Genomic DNA, 27,461 nt, shown 5'->3' with positions numbered 1-27,461 from the left:
CTCACCTCCAGAAGGCCCTGTGCAGTGGCTTGAATAGAGCCCTGTCCTGCTAAAATTCAGTTCCATCAGAACCTCAGATTGTGACCTTATTAGGAAATAGGGTCTTCGCAGATATATTTACTTAAGATGAAGCTGTTCAATGGCCGCTGTCCTTATAAGAACACAGAAACACAGGAGAGGGTCATTCGAAGACCAAGAGAAGGGCTAAAGCAGAGCTGAAAGCGCTGTAGACATGAACCAGAGATTGCTCAAAGCCACCAGCAGCTGGAAGAGGCAAAAAAGGATTCCTCCCTAGAGGAGTGGCCCAGCTAATACTTTGATTCTGGACATTAAGCCTCCAGAAATAGAGGGCAATAAATCACTGTCATTTCTAAACAGTTTTTGTTAAATTTATTATCTTATTTTAAGTATGTCTGTATACCACAGTGTGTGCCTAGTACTGGAGGGGCCAGAAGAGGGCATTGGATATACTGGAACTGGAGTTACACATACTTGCTGGTAACCACTAAGCCATCCAGTCCCATAAAATACTGCTACTTCTCAACCACTTGAACTGGTAGTTGTGATGGCAACCCTAGAAACTAAAACACTCACACCTTAAAGGGATTGCAGTCACCTGCGTCCCACCATTGCTGGGGCCAGGAGGAAGGACAATCAGCCTAGCTTAGGTCAGCTGCCTGCTCTAAGGGACCAGCCAGAGATGGCAGGGCATAGATGTGACTTCAGAACTGCTTCTTCCAGCATCCTGGATATCGGCACCTTCCCTCAAATGTGTTTACTCACACCTCAAAGTAACTTTTTACAAAATTGGTTATTTTATGTCTGGTTAATTTGCCTGCATGCCGGATGCCCTAGGAGGCCAGGAGAGGACGTCAGGTCCTCTGGAACTGTCCTCTGCAAGTGCAACAAATGCTTCTAACTGCTGAACGATCTCCAGCCCCTCAAATTTACTTTAGGAAGAAACTGGAGTTGGGGAGACAGTAGTCAGTGGGATGCTTATTTGTCGTGTAAGCATGAAAACCTCAATTTGATTCTATAAAACAGATTTTAAAAAAAGAAGAGAAAGCAAAAGAAGCCAGGCACGTGGCAAGCACTTGTAAACCCAGTGCTGGAGAGGTAGAATTGGGGTTGCTGCAGCTCACTGGCCAGCCTAGCCTACTGGGCAGACTCCAGAACATCGAGCAACCCTGTCTCCAAAAGAATAAGGTGGGTGGTGTCTGAGAAACGGCACTTGAGGTTGACCTTGGCTCCATATGCATGTGAACACATATATGTGAACACCCCACAGCACACCAAAGTGGGGGACAGGGACCTCCAAGCAGGCCCCATATTCCATTGGGGTTCAGATTCAGAGGGCTGTGGTCCTGTGGGGATGAGACAAAACCACAGAGAAGTGGTCCTCTTGGATGACAGAATCAGGATTCAGAGGCTTCTCGCAGGGGAGGCAGTTAACGGGTGATGTTTAGTAAGAAGGACTATATAGATCAACTCTTCAGTTACAAGAGTCATCGTTTTCGTGAACGGAATGTGCAGGGGGCCTGGCCTAAGGTAGTTTCTTATGAGGATGTCCTAGCAATATTCTCTGAACTGAAGCTAATAATGAAACAGACATCAGACCGTATTGGAGACACACGGGGCAGGGGTATGGAGGGGATTGTGAGTGTATTCTCGGCGGGGTTGGAGAGTTAATGGTGCAGCTCTTACCTAAGAGAAACGGACAGTGCTGACCCACCAATGAACCCAGACAGGCAGCCTGACCACCCTACCCGGGTGGCAGAAGTTGGTGGGAAGGGAAATCTGCAGTTATTAGATCTCCTGGGGGCACCCATAGACAGTGGACAGTCTGAACCTTATTGCAGGAAAGGGACTGGGAAAGGGTTTCCTGGTGTGCCTCTTAATACGGTCATCCCTGGTCCAGGGCCTGGACTGCAGCACCCATGTGCAAGTAAGACATTTAAGACTACTGTATCCGGCTAGATTATTGAGCGGGTCTGGGGGAATCCCAGCAGGGAGGTCAGGCCTGTCTCCAAGCTTTGCTGCTTTTGCCGGGTACCCTAGAGGTACCCAGGGGCTGTGTGTGTTTGGGGGGCCCTCCTGGAATTCAGCACCCTGCGTCCTGCCTGCTCGTTTTTTTTTTTTTTTTTTTAACCTCGTGTTTGCACGGGGCCCCTCGGGCGTCAGCTCAGAACTGGGGCCGAGGGGCTGGCAACGGGGAAGGGGCTGGCGGAGCTCGCGGCGCGGCCCCAAGTTTATGCTAATCCGTGCAGAGCCCGCCTCCCGCCTCCCCTGCGCGGCCCCAGCCGCGAGTAGCCCCGGCCACTCGGCGGGACGCAGCGGCCACGCAGCTCCAGGCGGCCAAACAAGCGCGCTGCGGGTGTCGCGAGTGGAGGCGGGAGCCGGGCTGGCGAGCGGAGGATCGCCCGCGGGAGGCACCGCGCGGGGCCGAGTGGAGACAGAGTGCGATGGGTCGCCGTCTGCCCATGTGGCTGTGCGCCGTCGCGGCGCTGCTTTCGGGGGCACAGGCCAAGGGCACCCCGCTCCTCGCACGGCCAGCACAGCCCAGTGCCTCCCGCTACAGCCTCTACACGACCGGATGGCGTCCGCGGCTGCGCCCGGGGCCGCACAAGTAAGCGCGAGGCCGGGCTGTGGCGGGAACGCGAGGGGGGCCCCCCCGCGTGGCGCGCCGCCACTCCCACCTGCCAGGACCCGCGCGGAGGCATCGAGACCCGAGTACCCTAACCACGGGAGGGGCGGTTCCCCCGGCGCGATTTTTGCGCGGGCAGGCGCCCCACGCTCGAGGAGGCTGCGGGGTTGGCGAAGAACAAGTCAGCCGAGGGGGCCTGGCTCGGCGGCTGAGATCCTGGCAGTGCCCGTGGAAACCTTTCCAGCGAAGTAACATTTTCCAGCTGCGCTGTGAGCAAACTCCAGGCGCAGCGGACCAGGTGGAGGGAAAGGAGGCAGGGCTGTCCGCGCCTGGAACACGCGGGGCTCCCCTATCCGATTCCTTCTGTCTCTCCTCTGCCTTGCGTGGTTTTAGATAGAACTACACTTTCTGTAGGTAGTCGCTCCTCCCCTCCTGCGGTCTGGCCCCAGTAACCCCAAGGAGTGGGAGCCCCAAGGTGGCTGAACCCAGAGCTAGTGAGGACTTGTGGGTCCTGGGCTTGTACTGTAGAAGAGACAGACTTCCACAGTGGTCGGGTTATACCCAAATTTGAATTCAGTGGAATGAAAGATCTTGTGGGCGAGCATCCAGGCCACAGCCACACTCTGTGAGCCCTGGAGCATCGAAGCAGCCTTCCTAGAAGAAAAGGCAAGGATATGGCAAGGCAGAGGTCAGAGAGCCTTTTCAGGGGAGGAAGGAGGAAAGCCTGATTAAAAAGAAGCTGGTAAGTTGTGGGCTAAGGAGCTTTGAAGGCCAAGATAAGGAGTTTAGAAACAGTGAAAGAGTTGGACAGTGGGAGAAGAGAAGATTGAGGGAGAAGCTGCGAAGGCCTTCTCAGAGGGGTAGTTAGCCTCCCCCAATCTCCTGGTTTAATGGAGCATTTGGCTCAGCAGCCACCCATCAAGGACACACAGATCAGAGCCCAGCGGTGGAACTGGGCCCATCCCACAAGATTTGGACCCCAGGCAAAGGTCCAGGCTTCCGTGGAACAGGAATAGATAAAAGTGATACGGGGCCGGGGCGGGGGGGAGGGGGGCAGGAAGTCTCCTGAGACCAACAGGTTGGGGCTCGGGCCAAATATTCTAGAGGTGCTATTTCCCCCTCCAGGTCCCTCTGTGCCTATGTGGTGCACAGGAATGTGACCTGCGTTCTACAGGAGGGAGCAGAGAGCTATGTAAAGGCTGAGTACCGCCAGTGTGGGTGGGGGCCCAATTGCCCTTCCACAATCAGGTGAGTATATCCCAGGTACAGCCTTCAACTGAGAACAGAGCTGTTCTGCAAAGGACTGCTGTACTCTGGGCTTGAAAGAGCCTACCTGAGCCACAGTGCTGGCTAGAATGGACCAGGACCCCTGAAAGAGGCCAAGAAAGACCCCTGAATTTGGAACTTGCAGCAAAATCTTTCCCCATAGAGACAAGGCTGGGCTCAATTTAGAGTCCAGGGATACAAGCGGGAGGCTGGGCTAAGAAGATGTGAGGGAGGCAGAGTTTAGGGAAGGAGAGGACAGGCTGATAGTACAGGGGCCCAGAGCTGAGACCCAAGGGAGGTTCTGGTGACCAGGAGAAGGTGGGAGGCAAAGGTGGGAGCCAGAGGTCCCGGCATGGTAGGTCAGACAGGCCGCACGGGTGATGAGATATAATTGTCTGCATTTGGAGAGTTTAATTGTGTATGTGTGAAAACAGACCTATGCTCCGCTGTACCAGAGTGAACAGGTGCATGGCTGATCAGGTAAAGGAGGGTGAGTTCCTGGTGAGTCCCGCCTGCACTTTGGACTTGCCTTTCCTGCTCACAGCTGTCTCTGAGCAGAGCCCAGGTCCCTGAGTGACTAGAGATGGGTGGCAAGAGTGGTGGGCACTGAGAGCAGCCCGGAGCAGTGTAAGGGGCTGTCCACGCAGCCCTGGTGCAGTATCTCTTCTATACACCAGGAGTTTGAAGCTCTGTCAGGATTAGGAGAGGCTCCGGGAAAGCCAGAATGGAATTCCTCATGGCAGCAGGAGCTGATGGGGACCTGGTGGTCTTGGGAAGGTTGGGGCTAAATCCTTGCTAGCATTCTCTTTAAGTAACCAGTATCAAGTAGGGCTTCTCCATGTGTCCTTCACTGCCAGGACTCAGGGCCTCTGTGAGGCTACTCCACTGCATGGTTTTTATCACCTAGAGGGTCAGAAGAGGAAACTCCTGAGAATGGAAACATCCAAAGATTGTCTGGGATGCCAGCTAGGGGGCAGGAATCTCAGCCCACAGGTACAGGACTCCGCTCCCTTGTCCCCTCTGATCCAGGTACCGCTCAGTGCTCAGACCCAGATACAAGATTGGCTACAAGACTGTGACAGACCTGGCCTGGCGTTGCTGCCCTGGTCTTACTGGAGAAGGCTGCCCTGAACACCTCACCGACCATGGAGCTACCCCACCACACCGAGAGCCAGAGCCTCAGATCCCCTTAGGGCAGCTGGGCCCAGGCCCCAGACCTCCTCCTTACAGCAGAGAGGCCCCAAGCTCTCATGGTGAGTCTGTCCATGGATGTCCTCCAGAGGGAGTCAAGTTTCTTAGGCTTAGTGGCAGGGTGGAGAGGGAACCTACGCAGGCTACAAGCTCTCTTAGAGCTGGGGGTGGAAGTGGGGAGGTACATTGCATGTGGGGCATGACTGTTAGGTCCGAACTTTCCCCACCGAGACCCCATCATACAGGTGAAGGAGCTGTGTCTAGGGCTGAGGATGACATGTTGGAGGGCCAGGGGTGCTCCTGAGGTCTTTCTTTTTTTTTTCCTTAGGAAGAAAAGGCCAAGGGCTGTTTGGTGAGCGGCTAGAACAGCTGGAGGGCGATGTTCGGCGCCTGTCACAAGCATATGGCACTCTGAGTGGTTTGGTGGCCAGCCATGAGGACCCCAATAGGATTACTGGTGACCCTAGGACTCCTGTTGCACGTATAGGCTTTGGGGTCATCCCTGAAGGGCTGGCAGACCCAGAAGACAGAGGCCGAGGACCACTCATCCCTCCTCTGGGCGAGATCCTGAATAAAGTGACAGAGGTGAGTAACACGTTACAGACCAAGGTGCAGCTCTTAGATGAGGTGCATGGGCTGGCCCTCGGTCACGAGGCTCACCTGCAGCGGCTGCGGGAAGCCCCGCCGTCCCCACTGACCTCCCTCGCACTGCTGGAGGAGTATGTGGACCAGCGGCTACAGCGACTCTGGGGGAGCCTGCTGGATGGCTTTGAGCAGAAGCTGCAAGGTGTTCAAAGTGAGTGTGACCTGCATGTGCAGGAGGTGCGGCAGCAGTGTGAGGAGGGCCAAGCAGCCAGCCAGCGCTTGCACCAGAGCCTCGATGGCCGGGAGCTGGCCCTGCGGCGGGAGCTCTCACAGCTGGGCACTCAGCTGCAGGGCCTGACTCTGACTGGTGGGGGCACCTGCTGCAGCCAGCTGGCTGTGATCAGTGCCCGGGTGGACAGCCTTGAGAGGAACCTGCAGGCTGTCACGGAGGCGCAGGGTGGCCTCGGCACCCTGGCTGCAGATGAGCTTGCACGTCTCTCTGCGGCTGTGCTCCAGGGAGGTGTGGACGGGCTGCTTGAGGGCCTAGAGGCCATGAATGGGACGGAGAACGGAGCAAGGGGCTGCTGTCTGAGAATGGAGATGGGGGGCTGGAGTGTCGGTGGCTTCGGGTCTATGCTGGAGGAGCGTGTCCAGAGCCTGGAGGAGCGTCTGGCGGCCCTGACTGGAGAGCTAAGCCACAACAGTGCCACACCAGACAGATCCGCACGGCCGCTTGTGCAGACAGAGCTAGCCGTCCTGGAACAGCGGCTAGTCTCCCTGGAGACCTCCTGCACCCCAAGTACCACCTCAGCCACCCTGGACAACCTTGTGGCCGAGGTGAAGGCCTGGCAGAGCCGGAGTGAGGCCCTCCTACACCAGGTGGCCAGTCACACGGCTCTGCTCCAACAGCTCAATGGCACAGTGGCCGAAGTTCAGGGGCAGCTGGCAGAAGGGACAGGCAGCTCCCTCCAAGGTGAGATCACTTTGTTGAAGGTCAACCTGAACTCGGTGAGCAAGTCCCTCACGGGCCTCAGTGATTCCGTCAGCCAGTACTCGGATGCCTTCGTGACCGCCAACACATCCCTAGATGAACGAGAGCGAAAGGTGGAAGCGGAAGTCCACGCCATCCAGGAACAGGTCAGCAGTCAAGGCTCAAGGCTTCAGGCCGGCCACAGGCAGGTCCTGAACCTGCGAGGGGAGCTGGAAAAGCTCAAGGCTGGTGTGGCCAGTGTGGCTGGAGGGTTGAGCCGCTGCCGGGACACAGCCCAGGAACTCCAGCATACGGTGGGCCACTTTGACCAACGGGTGGCACGAGTGGAAGGAGCCTATGAGAGGCTGGGCCTGCTGGCTGCCCACCTGAACAGTTTGCCTGCTGAGCAGGTGAGCAGGGCCAGGGAGGGCCTGTGGGGCCACATACACAAGCTGAACCGCACGCTGGCCCAGCACACGCAGGACATTGCCCGACTCCAGGATGACCTGCTGGACTGCAGAGCCCAGCTGGCTGAGGTGAGGCCAGGGCAAGCTGACTAGGAGCTGGACGGAATCTAAAGCCAGATCCCGCCAACCCTGGGAATATCATCCCAGAGACCAACCCTACCCAGCAGCACCTTCCAGCCTTCCCTGGCCATCCCGAGGCCACTGGATGAATGGCCTTGGTCCAGCTCAGCCACCCTGAAAGGTCCAGCTATGGATCAGGATAACAGTCAAGGCGAGCTATAGAAGATGCTGCGTCCAAGAGTCAAGGCAAGCACGTCATGCCTGCAGACAGAGTTGGACTTCTGATGGCATGCTGCAATGTCTGCACTTCTCTTGTTGCAGACACACTGGAGTTAGCAACTGTGCAAAGCTTCCAGGCCAAGACTCAGACAAACCTGTCCACTGTTCCCCTTACTGACCAGGGACCAGTCACAGCCCTTGGGGGCATCACTCCCCGCGTCCCGTGGGCTTCCATCCTTGGGTATGTAAGGAAGACGATGCCCACTGGACTTACCTGGCAGCTTCATAGGTGCTATTTCTGAACCAAAGACCAGAGGCCACCCGAGGTTTCCATTTCCCCACACATCCTTCAGGACAGAACAAAAGCATGCAGCCCAGCCAGGAGTTCTCTGTATTCCTTTTGATCTTGCCTCATGGTGAGGGTGTAGGCAGCTGTGGACTCCCAAAGAAAAGAAGGAATCCAAGCACTGTTTGGAGACCCCACCCCAATTTATAATTTTTCTTTGAATTCACAAATACACCCACACGGTCCTCTCCAGTTAGAGGAAAATCTCTCCCCTGCTACCCAGGTCAGTACCTCTGGCTAAGAGCAGCCTTGGGGTCTGTTGAGGCAGACCCCAAGAAAGGGGCTGTAGCTGGATGAAAGGGAGTCCAGACTTTGCTGTTCAGCATCCTTACAACACCCCAACCTTGCCAGGAATTCACAAACTGGAGAGAAGTTGGGGTAGGGAGCTGTCAAGGAACAACTGGAAAATACACATGCTTAGAGACTGACTGTCTCTGCTGACTCCTGGCCTCAGTTTCCCCCACAACAGCCGGGGCCTGCTGTGCTGTTTGTCTCCCCCACAGCCCTGCATTCTGACTTGTGGGCATTCACTGTTTGCCCTCCACTCTGATGTGGCTAGAAGCAGGTTGAAGATTAAATCTTTGAACTGGTCTAAAGGTGCTTTCTTCACTAGTGGCAGTGGGAGGGAAAGCGACTGAAGTGTCATCCTGTGTCCCACTCTGCCTTGGATGACAGCTCATGCAGCCAGCTGGACACTAGACTGACCAGCAGACGCCAGGGCAGGATGGTGAGCAAACACCATCTGCTGTAGTCAGGATTGCTGAGCCCTCAGAAAGGGGCCGAGAGCAGCAGGGCAGTGGTTTGGCAGGAACCCCGGTCCACGAGCCCTTCTGTGACCCCCAAGTCCTTCTCGCCTCTTGTCAGAGGGGCTCTGGACCATCCATGCCTAGGGCTGAGATTTCAGAGTATTTAGAGGAAGAAGTGATGCCTGGATCAGGAGCTATGGGCAGATAGGAACACAGTGCCATCTGGCTTCGGAGGGTAGTCTGGGCTCCAGGAAGGGGCAGGATAGTAGTGTTCCCAGAGGCACTCAGCCAGACCCTGAGAAAGGGATTGAGAAAGGCCCTGGATGAAACAGAGCCTGCTGCTGACACCCTTCCCTGTCCATCTAGGTCTCAGGTTTTCATGAGGCCTCCTCCTCTGTTCTGTCTCAAGTTGAGGCAAGGCCACAGGGTGGCAAGAGACAGATATGCCTAGGACAGTGGTTCTCAACCTTCCTAACACTGTGATCCTTTAATACAGTTCCTCATGTTGTGGTGACCCCCCCCAACTGTAACATTGTCATGGCTTCTTCATAACTATAATTTTGCTGCTATTATGCATCATAATGTAAATATCCAGGATATCAGATATGTGACCCCTGTGAAGGGGTCACTACCCACAGGTTGAGAACCACTGACCTCGGGGATAGAGAATCCTGCAAGGGCCCTAGTGACACATTTAATTGTTAGAGGTCAGGGCTGTACTTAGGCCTGGTGCAGCTGCCCCACCGCTGGTGGGGAGGTAGGCCCTAGGCACACCCGTAGTCCCCAGTACTCCCCATGCCCCCCACAGCCAGCTGAGCCCCACTTGATGATGGTGCCATCTGTATCAGCAATGACTGCCTTGCCATTTCATTTCTTCAAGGAGATGGCCCCTTGTAGTGGCGGGCGCCCTGGTACTGAGTAATCACACCGAAGACTACAGCATTTGTGTTCCAAGGAGAAGGGAGGGTCTCTCACTGCCAACCACCGTGCAGCCTCTTTGTTGGGTTGGCCCCACGGCACTCATTTTATAATCCTTGGTGTCCTCAGCTCCCCACCAGGCCTAGGTCAGACCAAGGAGAACAGCCTGGGCAGGCTCAAGCCAGGCAGTCAAAGTCCACATGTGGCAGTGGCTCCCGCCAATAGCAGAAGTTGCTGTATTCAGGGTTGGCCAAGTCTGTGCTGGGGCCACGGCCCACGGGCGGGAAGAGAAGCTCAACCACCTCCCCGAGCCGCTGGTACCTGTGGGGAGAACGGGCTGCGCTGAGTCTGAGGGGTCACAAGGCGGTGGCCTTCACAGCTGGTGAGGCCCAGGATTTGTCCAGGGGAGGAGGCCGGGCATGGGGGACACATGGCCTTACGTGGATTTGTGGTTCTTTATGAGTTCCTGCACGAGGTCTCCCCGGGGGTTGACTGTGAAGATTCGAGATTCAGGGAGGCCCACCTGCCGGTAGGCAAAAACATCCTACAAGAGACAGAAAGGGTTAGTTAGGGCCGTGTCTGAGACTGTGTGGGGCAGGGACGAGGGGGACACTCACATTTGGCCTGTTCCCAAAGGCAGCATAGAAGGGTTGTCCTTGGGGCAGAAACAGCTGCTGGATGTCACTCAGGCAGGCAACCTTGAACACCTCTGGCTTTTTCTCGATCACCTCCCTGGATTGGTCATGGCCATGGACAGGGAAGAGGGCAAAGGAAAGGCAAGATATCAGAGGGTCAGAAGACATGTCTGGCCCAGGCTTGTCGGACACCGTGAGCAAATGTGTGCTGGGCTGGAGGTGCTCTCGCCCTTCCCTGCAAGGGGCCGTAGGCTTGTGTGAGAGGGTGGTTACCTGTGGAGGGCAGAGAAGAGGCTGCTGGGAGACAGCAGGATGGGGCCCTTGGGAAGGCCACAGCCACGCTCGCTCACCCACTGCAAGTAGCCCTTGGTGAGGTCAGCCATGCCGATGGCCCGTGCTGAGCAGTACAGGAATTTGTACCCGTTTCTAGGGGTGGGAGACAGCCAATCAGAGACAACCTCCACATTCCCATTGCTCCTTTGCTGTGAGCCCAGCTCAGCTCGGGGGCTCTGGCCTTCCAACCCAGGGGGCTTTGCAGGAAGGGGCCTTGGGAAGGCCTTGAGAGGTGACCCCGCAGCTACCCCAGCTAGAACATGCACACTGTTTTATGGGCTTCCTGCTACCTTGAGGTCAGCAGGTAGACGGCTCACAAGAGAACTAAACACCAGGAAGGTTTCAGTGTTTTCTGGACTTCCCAGGCTACTTCTGTAATGGGCTCTGGCAGTGCCCAAGACTGGTTTCCCAGGGAAGAAGTTATGGTGGCCTAAGATACCCTATGACTCCCTCCCTCCAGATAGGGGCTCTGGCCCAGCCAGAGCTCAGCACTCACAGGTGGATTTTGTGGTAGAGACTAGTAATGCCCTGATGTGTCCAGTCTTTCCCCAGCTGGGGCAGAATGTGGCCCAGAGCATCTGACCTATAGCCAGGGAAGAAAGGTCATTTAGGTTACCCAAATGGCTCCCACGCTCCATGGGCGTGGCCCAGTGTGTCTCAGCCCACCCAGAAGAAGGCATTTCACAATGCTCCCACACACCCAGAACAAAGGGAGGTAAGTCCCCAGGCATTCCCCCAGGCTCCTCACAGCTAGCTGGGTCTCACTTGGTGATGGTGCCGTCAATGTCAGAGATGACCACCTTGTCATCCCAGTTCCACAGGTAGATGGTGGCTTTGCAACGGCAGGTGCCTTGGTACTGGGTAGTCACACTGAAGACCACATCATTAGCTCCTTCATGCAGGTTCAGACATCGCTGGGAATAGACAGAGGGGGAAATACGGTCCCCTACTACCCTCTGCTTTGACTGTGGCTTTTGATCCCCACTTCCTCTTAGTTCAGAGACCCTTCGTGAGGAGTCTCATGATAGCCACACATAGATAAATTCCATGGGCAGAAGGCATCTGTGCTGCCCAGGGACCAGCACAGTGCCAGGGTCAGGAGCCCTGACTTCCCTTCAACTCTCCACGACACAGACATCAGACAGGCATGTCTGTGACTCTCTGCCTGGGTTTCTAGGTCAGCCCCCAAGGCAAGGGCTGGTCTTGCCAGGCAGATACTCTGTTCCAAAGGAGGGGACCCTATGGGATCATCTTAGAAAGCCTCTTTCTGGGGCCAGGATACCTGAGTCAGTATTCCCCTAAAGGGAAACCTAGCCCTGAATGTGATCCATAGATAATGATGGTGGCTGCTCTCCATCATAGCTAGGTGACCCCTGTGTCCTGGCTGATCCAAAAGTAGACAAGTACTTTAGGGTACCAGGCAAATGGCTGCTACCCTGTACCAAGCTGGTCAAACCTTGAATGCCTCCCTGACAGTGGGGCCTCCAGCTACAGATCTACAGTGAAGGATGGAAGGGGTAGTCAAAATCTTAAGAGTTGTCAGCACAGATGACTTCAATGAGGTGTCCAAGGGACACTGACGGTAGATATTTTAGGACGTAAGAGGACTTTTTCCATCAGACCTGAGAGAAATGGGAAGTGAGCCTCCATCACTATTCAAGCAGGGACCATCAGGGAAGCCGCCTGTGGGGTAGATTCTGGCCTGTGGTGAACTACATCTCATCTTGGCCCTGTGAGACTTGGATAGAATTAACACAGCCCAGCCCCTCCACACAGAGACACACGGATGCACACACTCACGATCTGATCAGAAGACAGACGAAGGGACTTCTTGTAGGTAGGGATGTAGCCTGGGGTGGCAGGTGGCAGTGGTGGGGGGACTTCAAGGATCACAGGGCTGTCTGGGGCATCATCGTCACTGCTTAGGACTTCTGTCTTCTCTCTGTGGGCGTTGCTGGTGTTGGAGCCACCTCCCCCAGCCAAAGGGCCCTCTTTTCCTTACACTCAGCCCAGGACCATGAGCACCCAGGGCCTGTTCCTGTCCCTCTAGAGACTGCCTTGCCTTCAAGTGCCGCCTATGAGGGATGTCTCCCCAGGAAGGTGAGAGCCAAGCTGGAATGGAGGTCCACACCTCCTAGCTTCAGTATGCCTCCCTGGGGTGTCCACCCTGGAGATACTTTCCTGAACACGTGCACCCTGGCACGTCTCCCCAGTCCTGCTCGCTTTGGCTTCGGCTGACCTACTCTTGGCCACTCTTTCCCCAAACTTGGATGGCTGGGCCACTTCCAAGGTTAAAAAAAAAAAAAAAAGGAAGCCAAGTCAGCAAGTCCCTGGGTGCTGGGGAAGAGAGACCCTTGACCCTCCCCTTAATATAGCAGCCCCTTACTCAGGCTAGGATCTGCATAACTGTTCAGCTTTGTCATTTCCTATCAGAGGGATATCTGGCATATCTAGGTCTCAGTTTTCCCGTCTGGGAGCTGGGAACATTTCTCAGGAAAATGAAGTGCTTGGGAATTGACATCCACCATGGCTGGGGAAGAGGTTCTGGAACTCCCCACCCAAGCAGCTCACCAGGCTCCAGCCCTGAGCCCTGCCAACAGGTCCAACTCACCCCTGCTGCTTCCTGGTTGTGGTTTTCTCCCTCTGGGCAGTGTGCTGTGGGAAGAACTTCCATAAGCAAATTCTGTTCCCCGCCCTGTGCTGGCCCTGGCCTGTGATCACTGACCACCCACCTACCTCCTGAGCTGAGAAGTCCCTGCGTCTCCAGGAAAACCACCATCGCCCACCCTTCCTGGGCATCTTCTCTTTCTCAAGTTTGTCCACAGTGCTCTGTGGGTAGATGATGGCCATGAGTTCTTTCTACATCCCATAAATCTCTTATGTTGACATTGGGAACTCCATGAGCCCAGAATGTTGGCCCAACCTATAGCATGGTACTGTCAGCCTCTGGAGACTGAAGAAAATGTCCACCACTCCTCCTCCCGAGAGCCCAAGAATGACTCATGGAACTCTGCAGAGGAGACCAAGGGCATTCCTGTCTCACCAGAACTCCTGGCTCTAGCCTAGCTTCCAGATCTCATGAACCCATGCCCTACTGGAGTGTTGAAGGTAATACTACTGCCCTGGGAGACTCTTAAGAATTGGTACCTCATGCATGATGCCTCCCAGTGGTCCCAGGAACAGACTGTCGTTAGGACACTCTTCAATCCAAAAGACAGACACAGACAACTTCCTGAAGCCAGTGATCCTAACCCATGATCCTATCCCCCTCTTTGTATTCTGATCAGTATCTGACTGGGGCAGCATCACCTTGGGGAAAGAGCTGATTAGATGCATGCTAGATAACCCAGCAAAGTCTAGGGCAAGGCCTGCCTAGATGACATATCAACACCCTACAGATTCAGGTTCCAGAACTCAAGTCAAAAGGACATGAGCTTGAGGTCAACCAGCCTGGCTGCCAACAGGCTTGGGTGGGGGTCTCTCAAAGGCCTCAAGTGGTGGGTCTGTGTGGATAAAATGAGGACAGTCAAACAATGGAGTGGCTCCCTTCCCATAGGCTCTAGATCCTAGCTCTGTTGTCCTGTGATAGACCCAGATATTACTAAAGGGATGCTGTCAACATTTCACCTTTGAGGAGGCCTAACTAAGTGAAGAATCATGGATAAGGCCAGAGTGGGGCCCTGGATGCATCCTAGACAGTATAAAGGGCAGGTAGAGTCACAGGCTGCCACTACCCAAGAAGGAACTGACCTCACAGAAAGGGCAGGTAGCCCCAAAAGGCCAGGTGTAAGTTCTAAGGAGGAAGAAAAATGTTGGCTCTCTCCCCCTATCTCAGTATGTACACACTCTGTTCCCTGCCTGACCTGCTCAGGACTGTCACCCATTTGTCTAGCTAATGGGCACCTACTCAGCAAACACCCTATAATGAGTTGTCATAGCACCAAGGCTGCTCATCCCCAGCACTCAGTTGAATCTGATGCTCATCTGGATGACTCTTTGATCAATTGTGCCTACCTAGGGATGTGTTTGTTTGGTGCATGACTCCTCAGGCTGGATGTGGCACATAAAAGGTACTCAATAGATGAGGAATGACCAAGGGAGCAATCGCCCCTCAATCCAGCACAGAGGAGGGGCAGGGTGGAACTCCGTTTCTCAAGCCCCATCTTTCAGATCCCAGACTCTCCCATTGAAGGTTTGTCTCAGTCATCTGCTGGACCTTTATCCTGCTCTGATTTCACCTGAGTTCCTCTGCTGAGAAGTCCACACCCAATAGGACCCAGCCATGTCTGAGAACCCTGGGAATGATGGGCAAGACTTTGAGGACCTCTGTTTCCCGCCTCAAGAGTGAAGCCAGTAGCCAGTAGCCATAAGCTTCAAGGCCCATCTCTGTTCACCATCTATTTTCTTGCCAGTGTTTTGACTTCAAGGCAATGGCCCTAGTGGAATGTAAGCATCACCTCAGGTAAGTTCCTCTGGAAGGCTTGCAGAGAAAGGATCATAGGAGCAGCCACAGCCCAGTTGTAATGCCTAGAGAGACAGAATGAGATGTTAGGACTGCAGTAGCTGTGAAGGAATAGAGTGGCTAACTCAGGCCATCGGGCATCCTCAACCCACTACTCACTTCTCATTGATTTTCACCACGAGGTTTGGGTCATCCAGAAGCCCGGGATTTTTAGTGAGGTCCTCATAGGAGACCATGTGCTGGTTGAACTTCTCTGGGCACAGAGGCAGAAAGTGAGGGCTGACACTGCCATATCCCACAGGATCTGCTTCCCCCATATTCCTCCTACAAACCTCCTGTTGGCCAGATCTTTGACCTAGCAACATTTCCCCCTTCTGTGGTTTTTTTTATACCTGTTCCCACTCCAGGATCTACAGGCTAGGTGAAGGCTTACTATCAAGCATTTGTATCCCAAAGATGTTGGTTGATGGTGGGCACCACAAGGCAGATAATGGCAGGGAGCCCAGCCCAACCTCACACCCGTGCTACCCCACCCTAAAAAGTCTCCCCTGAGTTTTCCTGTTTCCTGGAAGTCTTCTCTACCCTGCTATGACCTCTGGAGGGTGCCTTTCTTCTTTCTTGGCCCCGAGGGGTCATCTCTGTCCTCCTATGGCTCCTGGGCGTCATATCTGTTTCCTTTTACCTCCTTTCATCCCTAGGGGCCTTCATCCCTTCTGACCCCTGAATATGTTCCCATCCTCTCTTGGTTCCTTAGCTCTGCACTAATCCTTGGAAGGGCTGGCGCCATGGTTGAACATACCCAGGGAGATGTCTCGGGTGTCAGCCAGTCCACCGCAGAGGGACAATGCTATTTTGTCCACTGAGTCCAGAGTGGGTTCTGCTGTGTGCTCGGGGTTGGGGTTCTCCAGGAGTTTCCGGTTACTGGGCTCACTCCACCTCCTGGCCCCCATCCCACTGTCACTGAAGACAAAGAGACCAGCAATGATATGAATCCAAAAGAAGATGTAGGCAGCTCCCCTTTCCTCCCAGGATCCCTGGAGGCTTTTGGCTCCACAGGCCCCAGTCCCAAGCTCCCTGTCCCCCAGAGCCCTGGCACCTCTGGGGGAAATAAAGGGCTGCATTCTCAGAGTCCAAGGAGGATAGATCATCCAGGTAGATGTCACTGGGCCCCAGGTGGTGGTTTCTCTTCAGGGAACCTGAGGGTGAAGGAGGGGACACCCGTCCACCAAACATGGGTTCAGTGGCATGAACAACATGTGGCCCTTTGCCTCTGAATGTCCTAAGGTGGTACTGTCCAATAGAACTCTTCCATGACAGAAATGTCCCATATCTGTATTGTCCAATGTGGCAGCCACTAGCCACATGTGGCTACTAAGCACAATTCAGATAGGTTGGTATCACAGAGAAGTGGAATTTTAAAATTTGTTTAATTTTAATTATTTCATTTTTCTTACCTATTTATTGGCATCATAAATAAAAAATAAACATTTTTATTTATTTTGTGTGTGTGAGTGTGGATACATGTGTGTCATGGTACACATGTAGTGGTCAGAGGACCACAATACATGTGTGCAGGTCAGAGGTCAATACATGTGTTCAGGTCAGAGGACCATAATACATGTGTGCAGGTCTGAGGACCATAATACATGTGTGCAGGTCAGAGGTCAATGCATGTGTGCAGGTCAGAGGTCAATACATGTGTTCAGGTCAGAGGACCATAATACATGTGTGCAGGTCTGAGGACCATAATACATGTGTGCAGGTCTGAGGTCAATACATGTGTGCAGGTCAGAGGTCAATACATGTGTGCAGGTCAGAGGACAACTTGCAGGAGTCAGTTTCTCTCTTCCCACCATGTGGGTCCTGGGGATCAAACTCAGGTTGTCAGGCTTGGCAGCAAGAGCTTTACCCCCTGAGCTGTCTCACTGACCCCTTGCATTATTTCTTTGAGATAGGGCTCATGTACCTAGGCTGGCTTCGAACTCACTATGTAGCCAAGGATAACCTTGAATTCCTGACACACACACCCCAACTACCTGTATCTGCTAAATCTGGGATTAAAAACTTGTAGTACTGTACACAGTTTATGTGGGGCTGGGGCTCGAACCCTGGCTCCCTACATGTCAGTCAGACATTCTACCCACTGCACGCCATCCCCAGCCCTTAATTATTTCATGTTATTTAACCTCCTATGAATCAATGGCTATCAACTTGGACAATGCAGTCCAGGGGCCTTTCTGCCACACTTGAGTAAAGACAGGCTGGGAGCTGAGAGCGGCCTGCCTGCCTTCCTACCTCAGCACCCATCCCTCCTCATTTCAAATGGCTATCTCAGGTCCTAGGCCTGAGACGTCTCTCTCACCTTGGAGGTCTAACTCATGTAACTTCCTCTTCCTAGAATTTTCTTTTCCTTCCTTCCACGGCTAAGTCTTCATTTTGCATGTCCCAGTTACAACTCTCACTATTCAGAGAGACCTTCCATGGCCATGTGACTTTACAGTCCCCATCCCTAAGCTAATGACTCTGTTCTGTGAGGTCTATGCCAATGACCTCCCTTGTTTACACATATTCCATTTGGCTCCTCCACTGGACTGGGCCCTGTGAACACTAGGCCAGCACAAGGCCTGGCACATAGCAGCTGCTCAAACTGTACCTAAAGACCTACAAGCCACCCAGGACATAACCTGAGGCCAGGGATGCACTGAGGGGGACCTCGCCATCACTCACCTTTTCCCTTGGAGACTTCTGGATGCCCAGAGGGAATGTGGCTCTCCAGAGTAGCCCAGCTCCATGATTTAGTGGCAGGAGGGTGGACTGCACCCCTAGAATTCTGAGTCTTGGTTTCCTTACTCTCTGGGGCAGCAAGAGGAGAATCCGCTAGAGTTCCCTCACAGTGTGTCTCCACGTCAGGATGCACTGTATCAGCCCCGGCCGCTGGCTGCAGCAGTGGGAGTCTCAAAGGGTCCATACCAGCCACGGAGGAGGAAGAAGAAATGCCAGGTTCGAGTGGTCCGGGAAGAGCAGGGATTGCCTCGGCCATGCTGTCAAGGACCACGGACAACTCAAGCCGCTCAGCTTTCGCCACCTTCAATCAGATAAATACAGGAAGACAGCCTGGTAAATGAGAGCTCACAGGGCTCACATTCCAGCAACTCTAATGATGATGCAGAAGGGTCAGGGAGTCCCCGGAAGGAGGAGGCTTGGGGCAGCATGGAGGAACCCACCTTTGGCAGTCTCCCCCAGGCCCAATGCATGTGAGATTCCGCTCTCAGAGGACTAGGCTCCAAGGACCGCAGCTCCAGCTCAGAGTCACTCTTAGGGGACATTAGGTCACCTGATGAAAGGCTGCAAAAAACAAGCAGAGACAATACTAGTTAACCTGTCACTACTCCGCAACCTAGCCCAACATAGAAAAAATTGTTTCAACAGGTATTTATGCCTGTATTGAATCCAAAGTATACAAGAATATATATGTGTATATATGTATACATCTATAAATGTACATATATAAAGAACTCATATAAGTCAACAATAAGAAGGCAATCTGATTTTATTTTTTAAAGCTAGATGTGGTAATACATGCCTGTAATCTTAGCATCATCTTCTGCTACATAAGGAGTTCAAGGTCATCCTTGGCTATGTGAGACCCTGTCTCAAAAAGTCAAAACAATAGGATGGCAAGACATGACTTCTATAAGATCTCTTTATGTGTATGTGTGCACATGAGTGCAGTGCCTATGGAGGCCAGAAGAGGGCGTCAGATCTCCTGGAGCTGGAGTGACAGGCAGTTGCAAGATGCTTAATACTTGTGCTAGGAACTGAACTTGTATCCCCTGGAAGGGCAGCAAGTGCAGAGCCATCTTTCCAGTCCCAAAGATGTGACTTCTTAATGGGTATGGAATTTCTTTCCAGCATGAAGGAAAGTTCTAGAACTAGAGAGTCATTTCAGGAACGTAACACTGTGAACAGACTGCATGCCACTGAATTGTACACTCTGAACTGGTTAAAATGGTAAAGTTCATGTGAAGAATATTTTGCTACAATTTAAAAACTGACTTTGATCTCAAGCACTGCTAAACATAGGGTAAAATAAAACAAAAATCTCCCCCAAACGTGAATGTTTTACAAAAGAGAAATACAGATGGACAGCAAACACATTGAGTGGGTTCTGAGGCATTAGTTAACACAAAGATGTAAGCTGAAACTAGGCTCACAGCAGCCTGCCACCACTGAACACTTACTTGGCCTGCGGGGTACACTCGCCATCAGAGTAAGGGTAGATGTCCTTAGGCTGCAATGAGGACTCCTCTTCCTCCTGAGCACTGCTTAGGGAGCACAGAGAAATGTTCATTAATAGGCAAGGGCATGGAAACCTGGCTATCAGGACTTCAGACAGTAGAGCCCAGAGACGCCAAGGCCCTTCTCCAAAGTTGCACAGCATCAGCAGAAAAAATGCTTCAACCCAGGCCAGTGTTTCTCACAGCCTCCACCTGGTTCCTACCCACCTTGGGGACTCTGGTGTTGGCTTTTCTGGCAAGGGCAGCTCACTCTCAGCACCTGCCTCCAACTCCTCAGAACTGGAGTCCACAGCATCCTCCCTGCGCCTGGGTTTCCTCCTGCGCCGCCTCTTTTTCCGCCCAGTGATGACGAGGCCCTCAGGCTCACTGGCTGTGCCCAGTTGGGAGTCTGAGGGAAAGCCTGACAGGCCTCCCCATGGGATGGGTGAGGTGCACAGGCGAGGAGGTACATCTTCCTGTGGGGAGAACCGGGGGCAGAGCTGAAAGTGCTAGAGCCATCAGGCTGTCCAGAACCCCACAGTGAGCTCATTTAGGGACAGGCATGGGGGCTGAGCAGAGGCGGTGGCAGCCCACACTGACAACAAAGCCCCCTCTCACCGAGATGAGGCAGCAGTCAGGGCAGCTCCGTCAGAACAGGCAGAAGCAGGGGCCTCAGCCCCTCACTGCCTCTTAGTAACACCCATTTCTCTTCTAAGAGTTAGCCAGGTGCCACTTCCTCCAGGAAGCTTGCCAGACTGCAGTTCCTTGCAATGACCAAGAGGCTGCATCACTGGATATGCATGGGCCTGTATGTCTGGAACTTTTTTTTTTTTTAAGATTTATTTATTATATATAATAATAGTCTGCCTGCATGTATGCCTGCAGGCCAGAAGAGGGCACCAGATCTCATTATAGATGGTTGTGAGCTATCATGTGGTTGCTGGAAATTGAACTCAGGATTGAACTCTGGAAGAGGCCCTTGTCTGGAACTCTTTTTGAAAGTAAAGGAGTCACTTGTTTGAGTCTGCTGCATTGGGTCCGACATACAGCAGGGGCTCAGTTAAAGCTTATCAAGCAGTTAAAACTTTTTTGTTGGCTTGGGCTAGGCCCTGCCTTCTTTCTACAAACACTCCACTTTACACACACACACACACGCACACGCACACGCACACGCACGTACGCATGCACATGCACACACGTGCGCACCCACACACCAAAGTTCTGTGTTCTGGCTGTATGGTACCGACACAGACCAGAACAGCCAGGCTTTCCTCTTTGCAGTCCCCTGACCCTCTTCTCTTCTGAGATTCCTAGCCAGGCCAACTTTCTACTCCCCAGGGGCCCAGCTCAGAGGGCTCCTGCTTCAGAAACCTTCCCCGGGAAGTAGAATCAACCAGAATAGGGCTCCCCTTTCTGGGCTGTGACCGAATATCATGAGGCCAGCCTCAAGTGCCCCTCTGCATCGGTTCTCTGTTGAAGGGCTATCCCTGAGGTCAGGGATAACAACAGATCGCAGGTTCCCTCCTCATACAGCACCAGTGAAGGGGTGAGGTCAGGCACGAGCCAGGATGGTGATCCCTACCTCATCACTGTCCAGCTCCTGGACAAAGAAGGCCTCGCCACTGTCCCCCAGCTTCATGTGCAAGTCCACAGGCTCTCCATTGATTTCAATGTCCACCTGCAATGGGAATGGTGGGTGGGGACTGAAGGGCCATAGCGTCAGGCCTCACGTCCTGATCCAGCAACTAGAGACACACTCCTGCTTGCCTGGTCCAGCTCTGAACTGGCTGGAGCTCTCTCCAAACTTCAGTGGCCCTGGCTGCTTATCCTTGGGTCACCAGGAGAACATCGTTGCAACCTCATTCTGCTACTTCTTCCCAGCTCCCAGGTGTTGACTACATAATAATGGTGAGAATTACCACTTGGAGTGTTTTATGTAGAGCATCCTGTCTAACTTTACAACAACCCTTTGTAGTAGCTCCTATCATTAGCTCCGTCTTATAGATAAGGAAACCGAGGCTGGTGTGTATGTGTGTGTGTGTGTGTGTGTGGGGTATTTGTGAGGGCCTGCCCTCCCAGCAGGATTCTATGAAACTCAAAAGGTTTTCAACTACACCCCAGTCCCCTTGTTTTGTTTTGTGTGCAGCGTCATATGCGTGTGTGCATATTTGTGTGGGTGCCTACATGTGTGGGTGCCTGCGACCAATCCTAGGTGTCTACACTCAGTCACACTCCTCCTTCTTTTTTGAGACAGGGTCTCCCACCGATGGGTGAGGCTGGCAGGCTAGCGGGCTGCAGAGATCTACCTGCCTCCACCTCTTCAGTGCTGGGATTATAGACATCTTCTGCACCTTGCTGTTTATGTGGGAAAAGTTTGCTGGGAACCCCAGCTCAGGGCATGGCAAGCTCTTTACTGATTCGGCCATCTGCCCAGCCCTACAGCCCAACCTCTTATCTCCGAGGTACACGGTCTTTTATAGATTATCCTTTCCTATTGGGGTTCTGAAAAATTCAGTCACCTCAACTTGAATGGGGTTTGGGCCCACTACACTGCTGTTCACACATGGACGCAGGTGCTAAGTGAAGTCTCTGTCATGAACCTGAGGGAGCTGATGTGGCCCTACTAAAGGCCTAACCTTTGTCCCCACAGGCCTCGCCTCAAGGCCACATTATCTGTTCCTGTTTTCTGTCCCAAACTATTCCATTCCTAGCACTAGGCTTATAAAAACGTGTCCATTCCTAAAGGCCATGTGACTGGGTTTGAGGATTGGGGTGATTAGCAAGGCCACAGGGGAGGTCCTCGTAAGTTGAACCAGGTCTGGTAGCCACAGAATCTGGCTCTACTCCACTGGGCTTTGGCAAACGAGAATCTTCTAGATCAAGGCCCTAAACCAACCCAAAAACATTAGTGAGGGCCAGTGAGGTGGCTTAGCAGGAGTTAGCACTGGCCACCAAGCCTGAAGACCTGAGTTCCATCCCTGGAACCCACACAGTGGAAGGAAAGGGCTGACTCCCACATTGTACACACACACACACACACACACACACACACACACACACACACACGCAAACACACACACACAAATAGACATATACAAGACACACATACACAAAATAAATACAACAAAATAAATTTTTAAAGAAAATTCAATGAAAACACAAAAGAAGGGAAACAGGATAGGCACCGCCCCCCACCACCCCTTAAGGAAGCCAAGTCTTTTCTGGGACAGCAGTGATTGATTACACTGCCTTCAAAAGCCCACCCTGATGAAGCCAGACCATAGGCCAAAGCACTCACCACCTTCTCCCGTGACCGCAGGACACCCAGCTTGCCGAACCGGACGTGGAAGGGTGAGCATCGGAAGGAGCCGTCTGTCTGCTTCACCACCAGCACGTCGATGCCGCCACTCAACGTGGCGGGGTTTAGGCCCCTGTAGAGTTCCTTAACTGTTCCAAACACCGTCTCTGCCAGCTGCCCCACATAGTTCATGGCTGCTGCTGGCCAGGAGCTGGGATGCCCAAGCTTGGGTTGTGTCTAGCCCTTGAAGAGAGAGCGCGTCTGTACAGTGGCCGCAGCCGTGGGATGGGAGGATCTCCAGGAGACCTGGACCTACTAGCTGAGGCTGGCCCACCGACCTAGTGTGGGGCCCTTGAGCAGCCGGCTGCCTTCTCCTACTGCCAATCTCCACATCTGTAAAAATAAGGACTCATGGTGAGACGATGCCTGGGTGCCTGTGCCTCTAAATGCCATGACTCATGGCAATGCCCATGAGCACTCCATGGGCACGACTCATCTAATCTTCACAACAACCCTGCAAGGCTGGCAGAGTGGGGTTGTTGCTCATGTTTACAGATGGACCAGTCGAAGCTCAGAGAGGTGGAGTGACTCGCCCAGGCTCTCACACCTATAAGGAGAGAACCTGAGGTTCAAGTCCAGTTCTGGGTGACTCACATCCAGAAACCTTGGCAGAAACAGATAGGAAGATTCACCATGGAAACAGGACATTGTGGGCAGTGGGGAGAGCCTCCAGATAGAGCTAGCCTTGTTAGGTAATAGGTGGCACCCTAGAGGAAGTCTTCCATTTGAGAAATGGGTCTAGATAGCTTGCTGCTTCCTGGCCCTAGAAATTGCTTATGCACTCCAGGTACCTAAACCTCTACTGAGCCATATTACTAGTCCAGACACCAAGGAAGGTCCCTATGTAGCTTAAGGAACCACTCCAACCCTGAAACCCCCTTTTTCCTGGCCAGTAAGGCCCACAGCCCTACTTCATGGTCTCCAGGACATTGTTCTCAGCCCTTGGCTTCAGACTAGAACTCAGACGCACATTCAGGTCATCGTTGCTCTTTATCCCAGGCAGACTGGTCCCTCCGGCTTTCCTGCATCGGGCAGGGTGGGGAGAGGTGAAGGCAGAGGCTTCGGTGGCAGCAAAGAAAAGCCAGGGCTATCATGAAAGTCATAACCAGGCTGATAGCATGTCCCCTCGCCCTACGCCACCCTTTCCAGATTCAGACCATGTACCTGCCGTGCCGCCAGGTAAGTGACCTACTGCTCTTCTGGCTGCCTAGGACTGAGAACTGGACCCAAGGCACCTCCACATGTCACCCTCCTCTCTCAGATCTTGCACAAGAATTCCTGGAGGACAAGGGTTCGGGAATCATCCTTCAAAGAAGCCACTTATCGAGCTTTATGGGGCTAATAGAGCGTAGACGGGGGCGGGGGAGCAGGAGAGAGGCTATGACTCAGGACTCTTGACTCCTCAATTAGTCCATAGTCCCCGAACTACACCACAGTTGTCTGCAGAGAGAGCAGCCACCTCAGCATAGCTTTGTGATGCACTGAGCTTGGAATGTGGTCCATGAACTGGCAGCCTACGTGTCACTGGGGAGCTTGTTAGACATGTGGAGGCTTAGGTCTAACTCAGCCTTCCTGGGTACACATGTACATCAGAACATCCTTCCCAGGGGTGCTTGTATCCTTGAGTGTTGAGAAGAGTCATCTCAGTGTTCCCAGGCCGTAGCTGGATTTTTGGCAAAGTCTGAGTGATGAACCCCAGTGGGCAACATTTTTTGAGGGAATGCCGCTGATCACAGACTTTCCTCTCTCTGTGTCAACAGGTGGTGCACTTCAGAGGGTGGAAACAAAGACCTAGACAGATGAAGTGACCTGCCCAGAGTCACAACTAGTCACTGGCAGAGTAGAGATTAGCACCCAGGCAGTTTGGTACCCTTACCCACAATGTCCTGTGGCCGTTCATGATCTGGGAATCTAATAATAAAGCCTTGACCTAGACAGCAGGAAGCTAAGTCAAAAATAAGGTGAAATTAAACTCTGTGGCTTCCTAATGCCGCTCAAATCCAAAAACAGTTTTAGTTTGCAAGATACGTATTGATTGGGTCCTCGGTGGAAAGCTTCATCCTGCTCTCTCTAGCCCTGAGCTCAGTGACTCCAGCTCTAAGGAGACAGGCAGGCAGGACAGACATTTGGCTCTAGACCAGTGAGTCCAGGAAAAGCAGAGAAGACCCAGGAGTTTCCAGGAATAAAGGAGTGAGCATGGGAGGCCTGTAGTAGGGTGGCAGGCTTAGTTTGCTCAGCGTGTGTGCGTGTGTGTGTGTGTGTGTGTGTGTGTGTGTGTGTGTGTGTGTGTGTGCGCGCGCGCTAAGCAGAATACACTGTAAGACTGGTCTCTGTATCATTAGATACCAGTATGTCCCCAGCTCCCATCCAAGGTTGTGACAGCCAAATTGTCTCCTGATATTAAATGCCTCCTGAGGTGCTGGGGATATAGCCCAGTGGAAGAACACTTGCCTTGTATATGGAAGGCGCTAGGCTTGACCCTCAACACTGCAAACAAAACCAGATGTCTCCTTGCAAGAAAAAGAGCTAGATGGCAGAGATGGGAACATGGGAGGGGGTGTGACTAGAGTTACTCAGGTCTATTCATGAGGGATTCTCAGGCAAGCAACTTGCTGGGCTCAGTTTCCCTTGTACAATATAGGCCTTATTTTAGACCCATCTTACTCAAATGTCGAAGGAGTCCAGAATCCCATTTGCATGAGCTCCTGAGTGCCTCTAACCAAAATCCCAGTGGTCTCCCCTACACCTACATCCACCCCTAAGGGAACCTTCTTTTCTGCCTTTTTCAAGCTGGGAGCTCAGCTTGCTGCCTTATACAATTGTCCCTTCCTGACTTTCCTGCTGTCTAGGTTAAGACTTTATTACCAGATAGCCGGATCATTGATGGCAGCAGAGCACTGTGGGTAAGAACACCATAGTTCCCCGAGTTCTAATCTGCTCACTTACTAGCTATGACCTTGAGCAAATCACTTGATTTATCTGAGTCTTAATTTCAGCTTCTCTAAGTGGGGATGATATCAGGAAGGTCTGAATACCTGATAAGATAATTGCATACAGCCTTGCTGTACGATATGTGTTGTGCCCATATGTGTCATCTGGCAGAAACACCAGCATCTTTTTCAGCATCATGGCAGTCCCACTCACCCAGGCTGTGGGCAGTTCAGTGCGGCAGCCCCTACTTGCAGTTAACAGTGTAGACACAGCAAACTGGCACTCAACTTCCTCACCAGTGGGGACCTCACTATTTACAAAATGGACAGTGAACTCCGGGCCTCGTGGAGCACCTTGCTCAAGCCAGGCTAGAAATATTCACAAGGTTCTAGGCTAGTCTGCCTCTACCAGAGGGAAGCCAGAACAAGTGGCCCTGGGACCTGACCGCTCTGTCCTCTTGGGTGCCCAGATTTTGAGGTGGGGGAGTCATGGAGTAGGGATGACGTTCCATCTGCCACCAAAGAGAGGAGGAGGATAAGCACTTTTGTTTATTTCTTTATAGCAGTGCTGGGGATGAAAACCAGGGTCCCTCCTATCCCAGGGAAGTTCTCTACCACTAAGATGCAGTCCCCCAACATAGGGTAGCAACTTGTGTTGCCCCAGAGCGGGAAAGTGCCGCCTCAGCTCCCCACATTGCCTGGCAAGACAGGCCAGACAAGAACCGGACATTCCTTGCAACTGAGGACACTCTGTACCAAGGACACACAGTCAGTCTAGGGCAGCCTTCATAATACGTTCCAGCATCTCCTCTCCAGCTTCCTAGTTTGGGCTATCCAGGGAGCTCGCAGCCCAGGGAGGAAGCGAGACCATCCCTCCCCCACTCTTGCCCGAGCACTAGAAATGAAGATGAGATAGAACAGGGTGGGAGAGAAACATTTTTCCCCTGGTACAGTTAGATTCCTACCTAAGAATTCCCCTCCTCCCCTGGACCTCCAGGACCCAGAGTAGCCGCCTCTACCTGTACGCAGAGGTTCCACAGGTAGGTGTCCAGGTCCTGGCACTTCCGCCTTCTCTGGGACCCGGTGAGATCCGGGCTCCACTCCTTCCACCAACCAGGTGCAACCTTCACTGTCCCTTACCGGTCCTGGCTCCACCCCTCACTTCGAAAAGACCCCGCCCCTGTCCTGTGTTCACACCCAAGGGCACCCTTTCTCCGGAGGAGACTGGGGAGCACCAGACTTCAGGACTCTGACCCGTGCCCAGCCTGGCCACCAGTTGCAACCACAGGGACACCAGAGACACAAGGACTTTGGAACCGCGTCTACCTACGTCCTGTTCCTTTCCACCTGGCCCTGTGACCTTGGGCGAATCTCCCACTGAATTGAAGCCGGTTCTTGATTTATCAAAGAGGAAAGCGCCTTGTAGGATTTGCCAGAGTGTGTGAAATGTCTTTTTCGGGTTCTTGTTGCTCGGATTTCCCATCCCAGGAACAGCGTACCTTGGCCTTCCACATCTCATTCTAGCCGAGCTCCAACTGCCCGTGTGCTCACAGTAGTAATTTCTTATTTGCTCGATTAATGTCAGCCTTGTTTATTTGTTTTTGCAGTGCTGATATCAAGCCCAGGGCATCAAGCAAAGGGATCTACCACCGCTACATCACATAGCTCCAAATGTCCTCTTTAATTGAATTTGAACTCCTTGTGGACAGATTACCTTCTCGAGCTCAGGGTCTTTGCAATAAATACCTACTCGGTCATCCATCAGACTCGTCAATGGACAGGCAATGTACTCAATACCACCACGGCCCAGCAGAGGGCAGATGGTGACCAGCCTTCTCACCCAGTCACGCTCTCTCATCATCCAACAATCTCAAAAGCAGGACAGATGAGCAGATTTGTAGGCTATATATATACACGGGCCAGGACGGGAATGGCTATTCCCTTTAAATTAGTGGTGCGTTGCTTTTCCTGACTCAAAGACCTCTGTGACTACCTGTAAGTATATATGGTCTCTGAAAAGAAGACGTGCCGGAAAAGATCAAAAGTTGAAGGTG

General features: G+C 52.9%; 2 protein-coding genes across 5 annotated transcripts; one reads left to right on the top strand and one right to left on the bottom strand.

The window, feature by feature from the left end:
• Positions 1 to 2,304: 2,304 nt before the first annotated feature.
• Positions 2,305 to 9,003, top strand: Emilin3 (elastin microfibril interfacer 3). Its single transcript, XM_028868395.2, has 4 exons — positions 2,305 to 2,626; positions 3,770 to 3,892; positions 4,940 to 5,163; positions 5,430 to 9,003. Exons 1-4 carry the CDS (start codon positions 2,463 to 2,465, stop codon positions 7,214 to 7,216), a joined length of 2,298 nt encoding a protein of 765 aa, XP_028724228.1. The 5' UTR covers positions 2,305 to 2,462; the 3' UTR covers positions 7,217 to 9,003.
• A 73-nt stretch (positions 9,004 to 9,076) lies between these two features.
• Positions 9,077 to 26,536, bottom strand: Lpin3 (lipin 3). Of its 4 annotated transcripts, XM_037205413.1 has the most exons (22): positions 26,427 to 26,535; positions 23,642 to 23,755; positions 23,389 to 23,499; positions 22,418 to 22,810; positions 20,702 to 20,797; positions 19,348 to 19,595; positions 19,084 to 19,164; positions 18,067 to 18,187; positions 17,570 to 17,927; positions 15,939 to 16,038; positions 15,642 to 15,802; positions 15,002 to 15,095; positions 14,838 to 14,907; positions 13,117 to 13,209; positions 12,992 to 13,035; positions 12,181 to 12,322; positions 11,146 to 11,294; positions 10,877 to 10,963; positions 10,321 to 10,473; positions 10,030 to 10,144; positions 9,853 to 9,956; positions 9,077 to 9,733 (listed from the first exon to the last, which is right to left on the bottom strand). In XM_037205413.1, the coding sequence occupies exons 4-22, from the start codon at positions 22,607 to 22,609 to the stop codon at positions 9,589 to 9,591; spliced, it is 2,553 nt and encodes an 850-aa protein (XP_037061308.1). In that variant the 5' UTR covers positions 22,610 to 22,810; positions 23,389 to 23,499; positions 23,642 to 23,755; positions 26,427 to 26,535; the 3' UTR covers positions 9,077 to 9,588. The 4 variants fall into 4 exon arrangements, with proteins under 4 accessions (XP_037061308.1, XP_037061309.1, XP_037061311.1 ...); XM_037205414.1 differs by lacking the exon at positions 23,389 to 23,499; XM_037205416.1 differs by lacking the exon at positions 13,117 to 13,209 and having other exon boundaries at positions 22,418 to 23,499; positions 26,427 to 26,536.
• Between the last annotated feature and the right edge of the window lie 925 nt (positions 26,537 to 27,461).

This window comes from Peromyscus leucopus, chromosome 4 (genome assembly GCF_004664715.2).
Source record: "Peromyscus leucopus breed LL Stock chromosome 4, UCI_PerLeu_2.1, whole genome shotgun sequence".
Lineage (NCBI taxonomy): Eukaryota > Metazoa > Chordata > Mammalia > Rodentia > Cricetidae > Peromyscus > Peromyscus leucopus.
This window is presented reverse-complemented; position numbering and strand designations above follow the sequence as displayed.